The following is an 18,606-nucleotide window of genomic DNA, read 5'->3' as shown; positions in this document are numbered from 1 at the left end:
TTTTCTGATAACTGAACCTGACAGAAAAGTAGTATTTATTAGCACAGCTCATGTTCTTTATAGATAGTTACAAAATACTGATGATAACTAGCTTACGATGTTCGTGCAATATTAATGTTAAACGTGTACTGTGTAGCAATAAATGTTTTGAATATAAATGTGTTTCTTTTTAACAAATTCATTTTTTTTTAAGTTTACCCTTTACAAAAAACTTAAGACTAACTCTCTCTAGCGATTTAAAAGGCAACTCTTTTAAACTTGTAAATTACACTAGTAATGTAAACTTAAAACTATGCATATAATGAAAGTAAGCTACGTTTACAGGAATGCGTGAATTCTCTGGCGTCGGACGACCACACCGGCATGGACTCTTTCCACGAGTGCCTGCAGGAGTACGCCGAGGGTCTGGAGGTGGTGCAGATATGCCTCGAGCCCGAGGAGTCCTCCATCAAGGACGAGGAGCTCTCTGCCCTGGCGGACCTCAGCTACGAGGAAAACCTCAAGAACCAGACTCTAGTAGACAGTAAAGTGTACATAGAGAACAAGGTGCACGAGAAAGTAAATGGCATCAGCGAGATGAAGTCCTTCAAGTCCGACGACTCGCTCGACGACCCCGACGATGATCTGACGATCACGGAGAATGATGTCATCACGCTTCCGAGAGAGCTGAGTCGGAGGACGTCCCTGATTAAAAACGAGGAGGACAAAAGTGTCCTCAAGCAGCAGAGCAAGGACCTGTCCACGTCGGACGAGATGGTGTTCGCCGTGACGCCCACCGGCCTCGAGAGAATCAGCTTCGAGACCTACTGGAAGGACAGCGAGGTCATCAGGGAGAATAAGAAAAACGACGAGAGCTGGACCCTCAACTCTCCGTCCGACGAGACGTCCAGCTTCTACGACGCCACGGCTAGAATATCGATTCAGGAGCAGAACAACTCGCTGCTGTACATCGACCACGAGATAGACGGCTACGAGACGTGCCTCGACGACGACTCCTCGTCCGCTAAGTGTCCCGAAAAAAACGGCCGTAAAAGTCCGATCAAAGAGCTGGATAAACACGATAAAATAGCCATTAAAAACGTCGATCACCGTGCCAAGACTATCGAACCCGAGCCCGTCATTACAATAGAGGAGGCGCCGGAGTACACCCGGCCCTACGTGGAGGAGCACATCATCAAGCAGATGAAATCCCTGCGCATCGAACCGCTCAACGTCAACGTCAGCACGAAAAAGAGGAGAAAGAGTCCCACGAAGCCGGCCAAGACCGAGCGCCGGTGCGTCGAGTACTATAACGACCAGGAGGAGTGTCTGCAGGAGATCCAGAGGCGGAAGCGCCGGGAGGAGGAGCAGAGGACGCGGGGGGAGGACAAGAGAAAGGAGAAGTTTGACATCAAAAAGTTGAACTCGCACAAAAAAGACCCGAGCGAGGAGTCCACGGACGCGGACACGTACGTGCCCGGCTGCCACAAGTGTTTCCTGGAGCACGCGTACGCGATCACGCAGGCCTACATAGCGGAGGCGACCGCGTGCAAGTATTGCGAGGTGATCCGCGACATGCTGGAGGTGCCCAAGTCCCACTACCGCCGGAAGTCCGCGCCCGCGCTCTTCAACGTGGACAGCCCGGGCTCCGAGACGGAGGACGAGAACTTTCTCACGGTGCCCGAGGTGAAGGACAGGAGACAGTCCGCCGGCCCGCTCAAGTATCTGGTGCCAGCGAGGCGATCCAGGTGAGTGATCAATCGTTAACTCAAATTAATTTATCGGAGCTTTTTTTATGTTTCTGAAAGCCTAAATGATGAGAAAGCCGGTTAATACATACAGAAAGTTCAAAACTAAATCTAAAATTCCGTGTGCCGGCATTTATGCATGTGACAAATTTCCAAATTGTACTTAGTTATGTATACTCGTTACTTGTACTAAACGACATTCCAAATCCTCTTAAATCATTGAAACAATTAAATGTATCATTTCGTGTCGCAAGTAGAAACAAATCTTGAACTTGAGGAGCTAGATTGTCAATACCGGCGCGGCCGACGGCAGCATTGAATTCAGACCTTAAGTTCAGTAGCTATAAGTAAAATTGGAGTGGAGACAGCCCAGCCCGAGCGAATGATCACCGATGGAAATAAAACCCAAATAGTATAACAATAAAGCTGATTACCGAATAACGGCTCAGGGGCTTAGATGTGTCCTCATTTGGAGGGCTTCATCGTATTAATGCGCACGTGTCTCAGGTCTCGGTATTTTCAATTTGTACGATTTACAATTGTAATTTCTTCTACGCATTTCACCGAATTGTAATAGCGAATCCATAATATATCATCTTGTAGAACAAAACAATATATTGTAAGCCCTAGGGCCTAGCATGATCACCACAGAAGCGGCTCGAGATCCCTCGACATTGCTCTCGCACAAGTCCACCCAACAACACCCACAACCCACTAATTAATTCAGTAAATTGTTAAAGATTTCTAACACTACTGCGATGAAAGAATAACTATCTATATCGAGCTGTAACGGCGGCGATATAGATTTGCGTCTTTACCATAAGAACTATAGTATTAGCTGGAGCGCCTTACAGCTGGTATAAACTTTGCGAGCAGAGTAGAAGAATGTCGTAAAACACTATCAACAATGCTAAACGACCGTATTTCATTTGCAAATAATTCACGTTTTAAGATCTGCGCTGCGAGCTCCCCACGTAACTTGTGTTATAAAATGCCGCTGTAGGGCTGCTGGTTACGTCTTTCGCAGTTACACAACACACTTTATACGTCTTAGAGCTGGGTGACATAAGCATAATACCACTGAAATAGACTCGATGTAAATACCTACCTAAGTACTATGATACTACTTGCACTGTCTTCGATTATTATTATTTACCTATACTTATGACGCCCGCAACTCCGTTGCGCCAAAATTATTTCATCGCGCGGGAACTGTACATTTTTCCGGAATAAAAATTCATAGCTGGGCATTAACTCGTTAATCCGTCAATAGGTAATTAACGAAGTTAACATTTTGATTAACGGATTAACTTTTAAGTTAACTTTTAAAAATATTAACGGACTGGTTAACTTCCGTTAATATGCAGAAGTCCGTTAATCGTTAATCCAATGCCTACTATTTACCGCACGGCACCGCGGCGCGGGCCGAAAACAAGTTCAGACGAAACAAAAACAATACTAGATATACATTTTCAGGCGCATGCAAGTGAGAAGAGATTTGTTTCGTTTTATCATTTCATTACTCAGCGCCGGTGCTTATAGAGAGAGTGAGTGAAGAAGAGTGCAGTATAATTTAGTTATGTAACTTAATTATACTGCACTCTTCTTTATCAACATGCAAATGATTTATAATAACAAAATACTTCTATAATAATTATTGTATTCTAAATTCTAATTTCTATCTAGAATACAATAATTATAGAAGTATTTTGTTTTGTCCCTAACCTGTTAACTTCCAAAACCTTAAACCAACAGGTTTTGTATGTACACTAACGCAATGATATAAGTACACTAACGCAATGATATAAGTTACAACAAGGCCATATTACACATATTAACGGATTAACGATTAACGTTAACTTGCGTTAATTCGTCCGCAATGTAACGCTTTAACGTTTAACGAAGCTAACATTTTTTTTAACGGATTAACGATTAACGAAGTTAACTAACTATTTGATTAACGGTGCCCAGCTATGTAAAATTTATCCCATGTTCTTTCCGGGGACTGAAAGTATCTTTATACTAAATTTCAGCAAAATTTAAAAAGGTTCAGCGGTTTCGGCATGAAGAGGCAACAGACAGACAGACAGACACACTTTGGCATTTATAAATTAGATGTTGGTTGCACATTACTTCCGCCGGTACAGTAATTTTGTCTCAGACAAAAACTCTCCCTTGTAAAATACCTGACTCAAAGTATTTCATACCATGAAAATCACGAATTGTATTAAAAACGACCAATGGAATACGATAGGCTAATAAGAAATGTCCTGGAGCACATGATCAAATTATCAAATTATAGTAGTCATTCAGAATATTACACTAGTAGGCATTCCCAGCCATTTCATCGGGCCAATTAGTGTACAAGTGTAAAAACAATTAGGCTAATGGTCCCAAAGCGGCCGCTATTATGTTAATCGATACTAAACTGTAACGTGAAGGGTTTATAATGAAATTGGAGTGAATAATATGCTCTATGCTAGCTCTATGTAATATTTTACGGCATTTACCGTCGACCTGTCTGGTATATCATGGCTATTGGCTATTAATTTAAGTAATGTTTGTTATTAATAGTTATTAATCGTGACATGTTTTTATATTTAACGATCAATTTGTCATGGGACAGTTTTGGTCCTGGCTAGACTTAATAATTAAAGTTGTCATTAATTAGACTAATAAATAATAATTAGTATCTAATGTAACCCGGTCATGGAACATACACATTCGGTCATAAGGCATCTTTTACTACTTGTCTTTTTCGTTCACGTACAAAAATATCGCTATCGCACCACGCATAACTGTGCAAACAAAATACATAGCTAAATATTTTAGCTCTAGCCAGTCTGAAAGATAGGCGATTGGCCAATAGCCGTACCTCTGTAAATTTACTGACTAGACAAATATGAAACCTTCCTTGATCCTGATCTTAAAACCTCTGATCTATCGATCTGAATTCAGAGGATTATCTTAACCCGAATGGAGAGAGGGATTGTAAATTTTTAATTTGGTACTGAGTCAAACTTCAGCCGCTGGTAGCCGAAATCACTAACATCTATATTAACGGTTTGCGTAAAGAGGTAACAGACAGGCGCATCGCAGACGACAGACTATCCGTGACGCACTTTTTAGTCCGTGGAAATAGTATGTATGCAATTGTATGCAGTAACGCACACGTCCGCGCTGCGTGTCGCGTGCGTTACTGCATATAATTGCATACGTTCTATTTCCACGGACTAAAAAGTGCGTCACGGATAGTCTGTCGTCTGCGATGCGCCACACACTTTCACACTTGTAATATTATAGTATAGATTATAGCATGGATGCCTTTATTTAGCCGAGAAAATGCTATAATTAAGCATCTTGATTGGGATGAGGGTCCTGCCTTCAAGTTTTCCAGATGCCTAGACACGCTGGACTTATTCGATAGTTGAACGTTTCTTCCACACCCTCGCTTCACGTCAAACGTGATAACCCGGACACTCGGGCCGGTTTAATCCATCACGGGATTACCGGACTCCGCAAGTCGCCGTCCGTCATAACCGGGATTAACATGTCGGTTTCCGCAGCAGCTTATTTTAATTAACTTTTTGTGGTTTTTAGCTTCTCGAAACAGTAATTCAAAGTAAACATTTGCATACGTAATTTGTTTCCTTACCTTTAATTACAATCGCTAACGGTTAATAGTGAGGGAGCCCTAGATTTTTTTTGTGATTACTAACAAGCTAATTTTCTTGTGAGTAGCTACATTTTGATAAGACGAACAACATTTTTATTTTCGAAAAATCTCGAAAGTGGTAGCTAACAGAGAGAGAAAGGATTTCATACTTTGTCTTGATGGTCCTAAAATATGGATCGTTTTATTTGTAGAACAAGGTTACTCTTAAATTATATATACTTTGAGTGTTCCAAATTAAACAGTATACTTGTCAAAAATGTGGAGTTTGTTACTTTACTGTAAGTCTGCCGAACACTCGCTCTTAGCCTATAGAGTCAAGTACAAACTAAAGAGCTGTACTTGGTAGCGAAGTTGGTAGCAGTACAGTACCTATACGTCACCAGTCATGCCCCCAGGTCACTCAGCGATATTGGTATGCCTTGGGGAGAATTAGCTAATGAGTATGAAGGTACTATGTATGTTGTAGGACGTGAGGTGAGTTAAAGACATGAGCGGATGAAGTGGGTAACTAACATTTAGAAAACTGACGTTTTTTGCATATAAAGGGAGGTGTGGGAATACGCGTGGTGGCCATGAAGGACGATTTTCCGACCAAGCGAGGTGTTATGCTCGGTCAGGCCGAATCCCACGAAAACTTCGATAACGCGATTTAGGATATGGCGCTAATTGTGGGTACCGCCACAGAGGCTTTGAGGGGCCGGGAAAATGATCAGAAATAAAACAAAGGATGCTATATATTGTATAGCTAGCTATATTACCTAGATGATGAAGGAGGTAATTTATAAAGTTTGTTCAAATTATTAGGGATAAAATGAGTAATTGGGGTTATGTTGTAAAATGTTAGTTACCGACTGCATCCGCTCGTGTCTTCAGGTGACATCGCGTGCCGCTATTACTAATTCATTATATAATAACCTCCGACGCCCTTTATAGGGTTCACATTAAGCCATTTTCTAATTAGCAAAATGCAATTTTGTATACGACGGTGATAAGCAAAAAATATTGGTTGATAGCTGTTGTGATCAAGGTCCTGCCCTTTATTCATAGATATTATTTTGGTCACAGGCCACAGGACAAGATAATATCATTAAGTTGCAAATGAGGGAAAAAGAAAATATTTGTACGACTAACTTTTACCGACTGCAAGTGGACATAAGTTGTGCAGAAGCTACAATAGAAGTTCTTAGAACAAATGACATAGCAATGAGCTTAAATAATAACAGATAGCTACGTGTTGACTTGAGACCTTCCCCCAGTTTTTTCATCGATTAAAACGTCTTAGCTCCTATATGAAACAACAAATTTCTTCAAGTAAGAATATTATCTCACAAAGGTGCTTATATAGTTTGTTAAAACTTTGCATATTGCTTGCTAAACACTCTACATTGTATATAATAGCTGATGTTTGGACGCTGAACAGGTGCCAAAGAACTTTATCACCACAGTCGTGCTACCAAATATTAATATTGTTAGATAAATGCAAGGTGTCAATCTCTTATGAAGCACACTTATGAAAATTGAGACGGGTAGTCTTGTGCTGATGCGTGTATCGATATCGATAAAACTTATTTATTAGAGCATTTTCTATATCATTTAGGGATGCCTTTATTTTATTAATATTTAATAGTTATATTAATATTGTCAAGTGTCGTCTTGATAAATAAAACTTATACAGGTGAGCTAAGTGCATAGTGGGACAAAATATGGTATACCGCGTACCGCATCAGTTCGCACAAATTACGTACGATATTAATACTGTAGAGTGTAGATTATCATGTAGTGTGTATTATTTTTTTCACTTTCATCTCTTTCTATCCACAGGCGACTGAGACGAAAAAAGTCAGTATTATAATTAGGAGCAGAGTTCTATTTAAATCATCGTTAGTATTGCTTACAGCGTCGTTACATAAAGTATCGATACCTCGCGGTGCTTCCCTAGCGGCAAATTGCTAATACGCGTAATTGAGTTATGGTTGGCCGACCTCTACGTTCCATTACGGATTGACATCTTGCTCCCTGTCAACGCGGTCGCATCACTAGTGTTTCGGCGATTTCTTTGCGTTTTCGGTGCACTTATTATGTAGTGTTGTGCCTTCTTAGCTCCGTTGTACACAACGGTGAGTGTGATCAGTGCTGAATTTTATCGATAAATTAGTGAAGTTTTAGTTATTAAGAAAGCTCTACCTGACTCCTTAATTACTTCTGGTTAGTATTATTTATTATTCTATCTTCTACTGAATACCATGATACAGATCTTATACAGAATCATCGTGTCCGTACATAAAGAAACCGGCCAAGTGCGAGTTGGATCCGCCCATGAAGGGTTACGCAGCAGCAATAAGGTTTATTTCTATGAAATTAAAAGGTTTTTTTGTAAAAAAAATCGAAAGATTTATTTTTATATTTCAGTTGATTTAATCTTATATCTTTAAACGAGCAATTCTTGTATATATATATATATATATATATATATATATATATATATATATATATATATATATATATATATATATGTATGTTTTTTACTTTTGTATGGAAAAACTCGTGACGCTCGGGCCCTTGCCCATACAAAAGTGAAAAAAAAATTTCGTCTTTCAGAGCTGCTACTTTCACAGTGAACTCTCTACAAGGAACACGTACACACCCTAAAATATTATCACTTATTTTTGTTACACACTGTATATGTATATATAGCTAGGAATCATTTCTAGAAAATGTCATTTTCATCGGATACCGAGCAAAGCTCGGTCAAACAGCTAGTGAAAGTTAAATTAAGGTTAACTATTTATGACGTATAAAAAAAAACTACTTGCTAGATCTCGTTCAAACCAATTTTTGGTAGTTTTTATAGTAATACAGTACATCATATATTTTTTTTAACAATTACTACTTTAGAAGTTAGAGGGGGGGGGGGGGGGACACATTTTACCACTTTGGAAGAGTCTCTCTCGCAAACTATTCAGGTATGATTTTTGAAGACCTATCCACAGATACCCCACACGCATAGGTTAGATGAAAAAAAAAAATTTTTTTGTTTCAGTTGCACCTATGGGGTCCCCTAAAATTTAAAATTTTTAATATTTTTTCCATTTTTGTATCAAAATCTTAATGCAGTTTACAGACTACATCTACTTACCAAGTTTTAATAGTATAGCTCTTATAGTTTCGGAGAAAAGTGGCTGTGACATACGGACGGACGGACAGACAGACAGACAGATACACATGACGAATCTATAAGGTTCCCTTTTTTGCTATTTGGCTACGGAACCCTAAAAATCAACAATTCTTTCAACTATTGAACTTTTTTTAAGCTTCTAAAAGCTATTCACTCCGAATATTAGCAGCTGGAGCATTGTCTTGACTCTTGGCAGCCTTTTGATTGTGCATCAAGAGGTTTTCATGACCTGTAACCACCGAATATGAATTATCCACAAAATAGAATGTGTGGCGGTCGAATACCTTTCCAAAAACTCCCCTCCATTAGTAGGCAGATAAGCAGACGAAAAGGTAGCCTAATGAAAAGCGATTACTATTGCCAATGGATACTCACAACACCAATCGCAGGAGCATTGCTGGTAATAATTAATAGTAATTATTGTTAGCTTCAGATCTCGTCGTATCCTACGAATAAGGGCGCCCTGGTCACTATGGCTTTTTATTTTTATGGCAAAATCGAAATCGGCAGCTCATTATCTATAACCTTCAGTGTAAAAAATTGTAAAAAGTTAATTTTAATAACCAGTAAATGAAGTTTTAAAAAATGCCACATTTGTTAGCTCTTAAATTCCCCGGCGAAAAAGCAACAAAGGCTTCAGTGACCGTTTTCTTGGAGTGCGTGAAAGGACGCGCGGGGCGGGGACGAGGCGCTCGCGCCACCACGCCATGGGTTTCCCCTGCGCAAAAAAAAAAGAAAAAAAAGGCTACTTTTGGTTTTGAAAAAACATAATGTTCCTAAAATACGATGTTTTACGAGATTTTTTCGAGAATTTCACGCAATCCAAGCCGGGGGCAAAAGCTAGTAACTCATATAGAGGTAAGAACGGCAACCAACTATTATAGAGCTTCGGTTGTGGATACTTTAGGAGGTATCCAGTTTTGAAAGTCTACCGCACCTTCGATAAAATTTAAGGTATTTTTTTTCCTCTCTCCCACTCTCTCTCTCGAATCTCGTCTCCCACTGACGGACCCCCTATGACAGTTGCTCCCTATTGCCAGACAACTTATGCCAGTTATTTACCACTGCCATACCACCTTAAAGTGTAATACTTTTGGCATTTTAGGGAATAATTAAGGGTGTCTGAGATGAGATTCCTACATTTCCGAAAGAAGTAAGAAAAAAAGCGCTTTACATTGTATCGAAGGCTAGTTAGACCTTCAAAACTGGATACCTCCTAAACGCGATCGAAATTCTATAGTTGCTGTTTGTACATACAGGAAAACTCAGCTTTTATAAAATGACAAAAATCTGTCTATCGCTGGCTCTTGGATAATCTAATTGTCATAAAAGTTAACCAATATTATAATAGTCAGAGTAACTAGTCGATAGTTATAATGCTATTTGGTTATTTAAAATAACTGGCATAAAACTGTAAAGTTTTATGCCAGTTATACTTATCACGCTATATGTTTTATTTTTACAAGTTGAAGGAAACCAATAGTTATTGTGATAGCTTGAAAGCAATCACAATAACTATGGGTTCTGGAGATGGAGAATTAATATTATAAAACGTTCCATATTATTAATTTAATGTGTGTTTTTTCCATATGCCTATTTATATTGTTTTTTTTGGTTTACGTACCCAAAGGGTAAAGACAGGACTCTATTAATAACACTTCGATGTCTGTCTGTCCTTCCGTTTGTCTCCAGGTTCTATCTCAAGAACTTTTCACAGATTGAGTATAATATCTTCTGCCACTATAACAATAAATACTGAAAAAAAATGAAATTAATTATTTAAGTGGGCTCCCATACAACAAACGTGATTTTTGCTATTTTTTGCTCCATGTCAATAATAGCAACAGGTGAGCTTTTTAAATGTTCCGTTGTACTTAGGTATACTTTAACCCATCAATCGTGGAATAACGAGACACAATAGCTTATCTATTGTTATCGCGGCCGGATGCGGCCGCTTAGGGCTTCATGAATTAATAATAATTGACGACTCATACAAAAAACACACATTTTTGGCTATTTTTACTGTATAATGGTACGGAACCCTTCGTGCGCGAGTACAACTCGCACTTGGGCGATTTTTCAATGTAGTTTTAAAAAGGAAATTCTTTGATAATGATCACTAAAAAGACACAAATGCTCTTTAGACCCCGTTGAATCCGCACAAAAAAGGCATAACGTTACTTGTGTCTAATGAGACTTATTTTACTCCGCCGAAAAAATAAATAAAGGACAGATCTACCCGAAATATCAAATTAAACGTCTCATTCAAAATTTCATAGCAACCGCTACGTAGTTATGCGATAATTTCATAATTAATTTCTAAAAGTTGTCTAACAATATTTTGAAATTAACACAAAAAACCTTCTCCTGTAAAGTAGGGTTTTTGCAACAGCGCCCTTATTCGTAGGATACGACGATCTGATCATTATTATTTACTAGTAATTTTTGCGTGTTGCGAGAGCAAAAACGCAAATATTTTCCATATAATAAAGGTTGCGTAATGAGCAGCGTTTGAAGTGGAACTCCTACAAATGCGAAGTAAGCCCCGTTACCCATTGCTCGACAGAAATAGAACAGCTCTGTCGAACCCGCCCAAGGTCATTCGATACTAAACATGCTATTATTGCTCTATAAGCGACAATATTTTGGAAACAATCCTTGAAAAATTGACGGTTCTCAACCGATATTTGGTTGTAGGATGTAATACTACCAAACCTCCTACTTCGAGGCGCCAAAATTAGTTTATTGAAACACTACGTTCCAATAAACGAATTTTGGCGCCTCGATAAATACTATTCTTCCTGGATAAAAACTATTATATTATGTCTTTTATCGGGACTTAAAGCATTTCTACCCATCAGGTAGGTAGAGGTAGAGAGATTTACTTTCGCATTAAAAACAGTATGGTATAGATTGTGCAGAGCATAAGTTATAGAGTTATAGATATGCGCTTAAGAAACTTCAATGCTAAAATCCAAACGAAATATTCGGCCAAGTGCGAGTCGGGCTCGCGCACGAAGGGTTCCATAGAGCAAAAATAGGCCAAAGTTGTGTTTTTTGTATGAGAGCCCCCCTTAAATTTTTATTTTATTATTATTAATAATTATTAAAGTACATATATATTTAACAAGAAAATATCAAGTGCCTACTTGCTGCCATTATTGATATAGAGCAAAAAATGTCAAAAAGATCAAGTTTGTTGTATGGGAGCCTCCCTTAAATATTTGATTTGTTTTATTTTTAGTTATTGTTGTAGCGGCACCAGAAATACGCAATCTGTGGAAATTTCAACTCTCTAGCTATCACTGCTTTTGAGATACATACGGACAGACATACATCGAAGTCTTAGTAATAGGGTCCCGTTTTTACCCTTTGGGTACGGAACCTTAAAAACAGTAAATACCCTTGGTTGTGCACTTAATTTTGTTATAATTTAATATATTATATTTCCTTAATTTCCTTAATAATTAAATAATAAGTTCTCAAATTACACTCTGGATTTGTGTTGTGTTTGATTTCCACTGTTGGGATGTAGCTCAGTTTGGGAGTTTCGGTTCATCAACCGTTGGATGAACCTTTAACATAATATGGCAATTTACCACTGTCGGAAGAATAAGAATAATACATATCTTTGACACTTGACAGATGACAAGTGTTTGCTGGCCGCTTTTCGCCGCCGACCGGTCTTGATGGCATTCGAGAAAATTTTGTTCTGATAATTTTTCCTTGAAAAGGCTTAATCCAGCTAGAATTTCAAGTTTCTTTCCCTTTTGGTTTTTCAATATAATCGCTGTGAACCTTTTGTGTGGTCGGCCGACCAAAGTGTATCAAAATTCAAGAGTACTTCAGCTACGCTCCGGAGCGGACCACGCGCTACAGAAGACAATCATCTTGCTCCTACAAGATCCAACGGGCTTGCTGCTACTGCAATTCAGTCAGCAGGGGGTGCCTGAGGAGCACCCCCTGCTGACTATGGAACAGGTTAGTCGGGCATGATACGGATTCCGGAGTGTCTTTTTTTGAGAACTTTGTATTATCCCGCAGGCAATTTAGCTATTTACACGCATTTGCCTTTCCAACCCTTATCACTTGAATCCTCGCTTCAGCTAAGAAAGTTACTTTACTGAACGCAAATCCTTATCCAAACCAGTAAACATGAAAAAGGACAGCCATCATGGCGATCGGATAAAAAGTGTGGATGAGCAGGGGCAGCCAACCGTAGGCTTCCGCTCGGTTAAGCGAGATAATGCGCCATCCCAAACTGCCGACTGCAGGAGACGACCACTGGTTGTGTACACCTGAGAGTAGAGATAGATCAGAGATGCTCTGCGGTGTAAGATTTTCAGAAGTTAGAATGACTTGCAGAGTTTAGGGAGATCTTGAAATATAAATAGTTATACGTGGGAGAGCAATGCTTCGGCACGAATGGGCCGGCTCGACCGGAAAAATACCACGTTCTCACAGAAAACCGGCGTGAAACAGCGCTTGCGCTGTGTTTCGCCGAGTGAGTGAGTTTACCGGAGGCCCAATCCCCTACCCTATTCCCTTTCCTACCCTCCCCTATTCCCTTTCCTTCCCATCCCTACCCTTCCCTATTACCCTATTCCCTCTAAAAGGCCGGCTACGCACCTGCAGCTCTTCTGATGCTGCGAGTGTCCATGGGCGACGGAAGTTGCTTTCCATCAGGTGACCCGTTTGCTCGTTTGCCCCCTTATTTCATAAAATAATAAAAAAAAAGTATATTTGCTGTAGACAATAATATTGATTGCAGCACTAGCTCCTTTAAGGCACTGTTTATTTATTTATAGCCTTTATTTTTCTGACTTCTTGATTTTTCTTTTAGCTTAACCCGCTGACTCCAGCGGGTCAGTAGTACCATAGACTCGGTCTGTTTGCCCTATTTTGGCAAAGGCTTTCCAAATTTCTTTCCATTCTATTCTGTTTAGCGCTGTCCTTGTCCAAGTTTTTCCTGCTGTCATTTTTAATTCATCTTCCCACCTCCGGAACTGCCTTCCTCTATTTCTTTTACCATTTCTTGGTTGCCAGGACACTACATTTTAGGCACTGTTTACTATAATATTATTACTGGAAGTGTAAATAATGACCAGAGAGGTCCATATTCGCAACTAAACCATAGAGTACTAGATGTCCCGCGCGGCTTCGCCCGCGTAAATTAGGAATTTTACGGAAACCATAATTTTCCCATAAAAATAGCTTATGTCCCTACTCCCTTCACTTGGTCTACTCTATATCTGTGCCAAATATTGCCATAAAAATTGCTCCAGTAGTTCGTTATTTCTAATATTTCCCCCGTCTTTCCCACATTTTCCTGAGTTTCTTCGGTCGCATTAGTTTTAGCGTGATAATATATAGTCTTACTCGATAAATAAGCTATCTAACACTGAAATAAGTTTTTAAATCAGACATGTAGTTCCTGAGATTAACGCGTTTAAGCAAACATACTCTTCAGGCTTATAATATTAAGGTAAGTATAGATTTTTTTTTATTATCGCTTAGCAAACTCGATCTAAAAGACTATGAAAAGTACCAATAGCTCGTAAGTCATAACCATGGGACGATGCATGGTATAATATGGTAGTGATGATGATGATGATGAACGTAATTTGCATAGTAGCATATGCTTTCCGTTCTTAAAACAATTCTTCAAACTCCCAAACTTGTATCTATAAAGAATCAGGAGTTCTCTCAGCACCTTCCGAACCACGGTATACCAGGTATACCTCGGTGCAAAATCTTACTTGTTGGTAGCATATGCTTAGAATACTTCTCACGACACCGAAGTCACCACACGTTTCCCTATAAATTTTAAGGAGTTTCCTCGATTACTTATGGATCCTTCATCAGATCACCACTTTTGTGAATATAATACCAAATTGGGATGATACTCTATATACCAAAAGAAAAATTTTGAAAATCGGTTAAAAACGGCGGAGTAATCGTTGATCATAAGAAAACGAACATAACACCTCCCCCATTTTGAAAGTTGGTTAAAATTGTAGCCTATGTGTTATTCTGATGTATAAGCGTGTATTGTAAAGTTTCATTAAAATCCGTTCAGTAGTTTTTGCGAGAAAGAGTAACAAACATCCATACATCTATACATCCATACACCAAACAAACTTTCGCCTTTATAATATTAGTAGGATGTGTCTGTCCAAAATAAACTACATATATAATATACATAATATACATAATAATAACATCGTAAGGACACATAAATTTCGTAGTTACTATTCTAAATAAGGACAGCGGAAACAAAATACGTGCTGGCACTCAAAGAAGTTTGGGAAAGGTCCATTAGCTCAAGGTTTTCAAACTTATCTCTTTCAGTTGGTACATTTTGGATAGTATTATATTTGGTAGTATTTTTGGTACATACTAATAAACCTACCGTTGTATTGTAAACTAGCTGCGGTGCACAGATAACACAGTGTGTGCGGTCAGCCGCGCCGCGCTAAGTGATTGCAATATTCGCGTCCCGTACAATCCACGATATAAGTGTTTCGTTACATTTTATATTTTGAGATCATAATACGAACGTCTTTTAACTCGACAAACGATATGAACGTTAATTAAAACACAGAAGTAACTACCCTAAAATTGGAAAAAATGGCTTAGGAGTTATTAGGCATAAGTTGGAATCGAGCGACACGTCGCAACTGCAGACGACGTGTCGTCGCGACGCTACTGGTTTCTATGTATTTCTATGGAATACCCTGCGCAGCTAGCGACACGAAGCTGTCGCGACGCCACGTCGTCTGCAGTTGCGACGTTTCGCTCGGTTCCAATTTGTACTATCAGAGAAGTTGATTCCTAGGCAGATGGCGGACCTAAGTAATTTGACGTAGGTCCGTCAACTGCCTAGGAATCAATTTCCTCGATAGTACATTTAGGATTGCAAAAAATCGTTCCGCTGACTGTCAAACTTCTATTAATAATAAGATATTAGCTGATGCCTGATAATGTCCCAAAACCCTTAAGATTTCAGTAGTGCAGGCTTTCAAATGTAGCAAAAATCCTCTTAACAGACACAACCATTATTTTGAGTGTAACATTACGTACTTGGCTATGGAATACGTTTTAATTGTTTCCCCGAAACTCAGCACTGTCAGTATTTGCGTAACGGGTAACGGCCGATCTTAATTTCTGCTCGTAGAATTTGTTTGAGATCTGGCAGGTCGCCAGCGGGCGCAGTAACAGACATGAATGAATGTCTTGTATTTGGCAGATAATTTCAATAGTCTAAACCGTCGTTTTGTAAAGCGTTTTCATGTTGACAAATGTTACATTGCTTGTAGTTTAATTTGTGTTTACGTTTTACATTGCGTTTAAACAAACAAAACCTGTATACTTACCAGTACACCAGACGCCATATTGTGTACTTGTCCATGCCATATTGTATTGACATGTACCACTGATGAAACAATTAGTGTGACGTATTATACGGACAAAGTTGTTGGATATGCGTTCACAAAGAAAGATCTTCCGACCGAGCGAGGTGGTATGCTCGGTAAGGCCGAAGCCCACGTGATACATTTCAGTTGTCGTATATAATATAGATGCCATTCAATGAATGCGCCAGTCATTCAATCGAATCGCAGTTTGAACCAGAGGACTGCGACATATATACCGACGCGCTCAGAAAACTTCGATAGCGCGATGCAGGACTGTTAGACGAATTGGGTACCGCTACAAAGTCATAAACGTGGAATACACTGGTTTATATAAAATTACTTTCTTATAGTCATCGTACTGTCACTAGAGTCAACAGTATGTCGTCTAGAATCGACGATTCTCTGACACCGACGAATATACTGGGTTAGGTTTTGAAACACATTCATTATATGTTTTTACGTAACAAAAACATATCATTTAATATCATTAGCGTACATTGAAACATGTAAAGTTTAATACTAATTCGGCATTCGTGTGAGAGAGAGGGTTTTTCTTTGATAAAGGTCCATAATATTGATTGGATTATCCCGAAATAACTGTAATGATATTAGAACAGATATTTTCGGAAATAATAAAGGTTATGTAATGCAAAAATAATTGAATACCTCCGGGCCCAGTATGGCTTAGATTATACCGCTAGTTCCTAGAAAATATAAAATATAGATTTATGAAATGATTATATAAATCAGAACTCGATCTTTTAGGCGTGGATATTATATTTTAATGCGAAATATACGAGCCCCGGTGTACGTCGAGACTCGAGTGGCAATTTTCTTCGTTATCATATCCCTGTAATTTCAACCTCAGATGTTTACGAAAATAGATCGAACTATTTTTAGACATTTTGTCATTTATAGATGTTTATCATATATTATTATTATCTATTATGTGAACATACTTCTATTTCAACATAAATCTCTTAAAAATAATTCTGCGTAACTATTTTTGATAATTATTGTTTGTGGCAACAGTAATCTTTCAGTGCTGCTACTTTTACAGTAAAGTTTGAACTCTAACACATACAGCCGTACACACTCTAAAGTTGTTGTCCACTTAGTTTTGTTACATCCTGTAAAGACATTGAGATAAAGTTATCTAGCCAAAACATCCATACAAAAACATGTTTAAAATTCTTTGTCTATGAGTCTAGAGTAGAGTTTGTCTATGATAAGTTGCAAAAACGAACTCCAATTCTTCAAGAAGAGATCGTATTCCCTCTTAAAAGGCCTGCAATGCACCTGCAACTCAATTCTGATCATCTCTTGGTCTCTTCCGTCCTCGTCTTAATGTCCATGGGCAACGGTAGTTGCTTTCCACCAGGTGATCCGTTTTTTCTTTTGCCCCGTTTTATTAAAAAAAAAAAAACATATGTTAATTTATCCTTGTCTCAGCGACTGTACCCTATTGTGTTCTTAAGGCTCGGTCGATCGGGCGGAGTGAATAAGTTTTATTTTCATTTTGATCCACATTTAACTGTGTATTCTGTCGTGTATAATGAACTGTTTGTGCTGCAAACTCCGACTGTTATTTCAGTCATTTAAACCAAACTTTTTAACATTGTTTTCAATTACGTATTTAATATTTTATTAGAGTTGATATTTGCCAAGTTATTTTTGTATCGAGTATTGATTAGGTACCTCAATCAATATTACTACTGCACTGTCTAGACAAGATCTAATCTCATTATATAAGTAATAAAAGTTGTAAACTGTAAATGAGCTCAGTTGAAAAAACACGATTACGCTATTTATACAAATTTTGAGACATAATTACAGAACTTATAAACATCTCATGATAATGTCCGCTATGGAGCTTACATACAGAAACTGCCAAAATCACACGTTTTACTTCAACGCAGTCGGGTAAAAATTGCCCATAATAATGATTTGCCTACAAAGTTTCACGTTAACTTCCCGCGTGTAATACAATACACGATGAATATTTGAACATTGGTAATTAAATTACTAAGTAGGTAAGCATTAGTAATGAGATTGTCAGTGTGTCACTGGGCTTCACATTTCATATATCATTCATAGTTTAAATGTCTACTGTCTAGCCAGTCCTACTGGTATTATAAATATGAATGTTTGTATGTCTGTCACCTCTTCATACCACCGATTTTGATAAAAGTTATAGAATATATGCTTCAAGTCCTAGAGACACAGAGAACAGTTTTACATTGCGAAATGTACGGTGTCAGATATAATTGAGTAACATGTGAAATTTTATATTATTCTGGTTACTTTTGCAACCTTTGTGACTTTAGAAATATGTAGTGATGTAGTGAGATTTAGCCAAGCCGCTGAAGTCTGGAAGTTATCAGGAGATTTCACTCAAAGCAAAATATGTCTGTGTTCAGAATGTTCCTCTCTAAGTAAAGTCAAAGCCGCTTTCTAGTAAAACACTTTGTAAAGAAATTTAAAATCCAAACATATAGCATTTTTATTCTTAACTTAAGATTTACAAGACCCGCCGTACTCAGAAATATCTAATTATGATTAACCTTCAATTTAATGAAGAGTTTGGCAGCATTAACCTTCAATGTAATGTGT

At 38.4% G+C, this 18,606-nt stretch overlaps 1 protein-coding gene across 1 annotated transcript in view; it reads left to right on the top strand.

Moving 5' to 3' along the window:
* The window catches only part of LOC121727564, a 186,466-nt gene that overhangs the window by 81,945 nt on the left and 85,915 nt on the right, over positions 1-18,606 (top strand). The window contains exon 18 of the mRNA XM_042115452.1: positions 325-1,727. Coding sequence (XP_041971386.1) covers positions 325-1,727 — 1,403 coding nt within the window. The remainder of the gene's footprint in view (positions 1-324; positions 1,728-18,606) is intronic.

This window comes from Aricia agestis, chromosome 6 (genome assembly GCF_905147365.1).
Source record: "Aricia agestis chromosome 6, ilAriAges1.1, whole genome shotgun sequence".
NCBI lineage: Eukaryota > Metazoa > Arthropoda > Insecta > Lepidoptera > Lycaenidae > Aricia > Aricia agestis.
The sequence above is the reverse complement of the archived record's forward strand: the minus strand, read 5'-3'. Positions and strand labels throughout refer to the sequence as shown.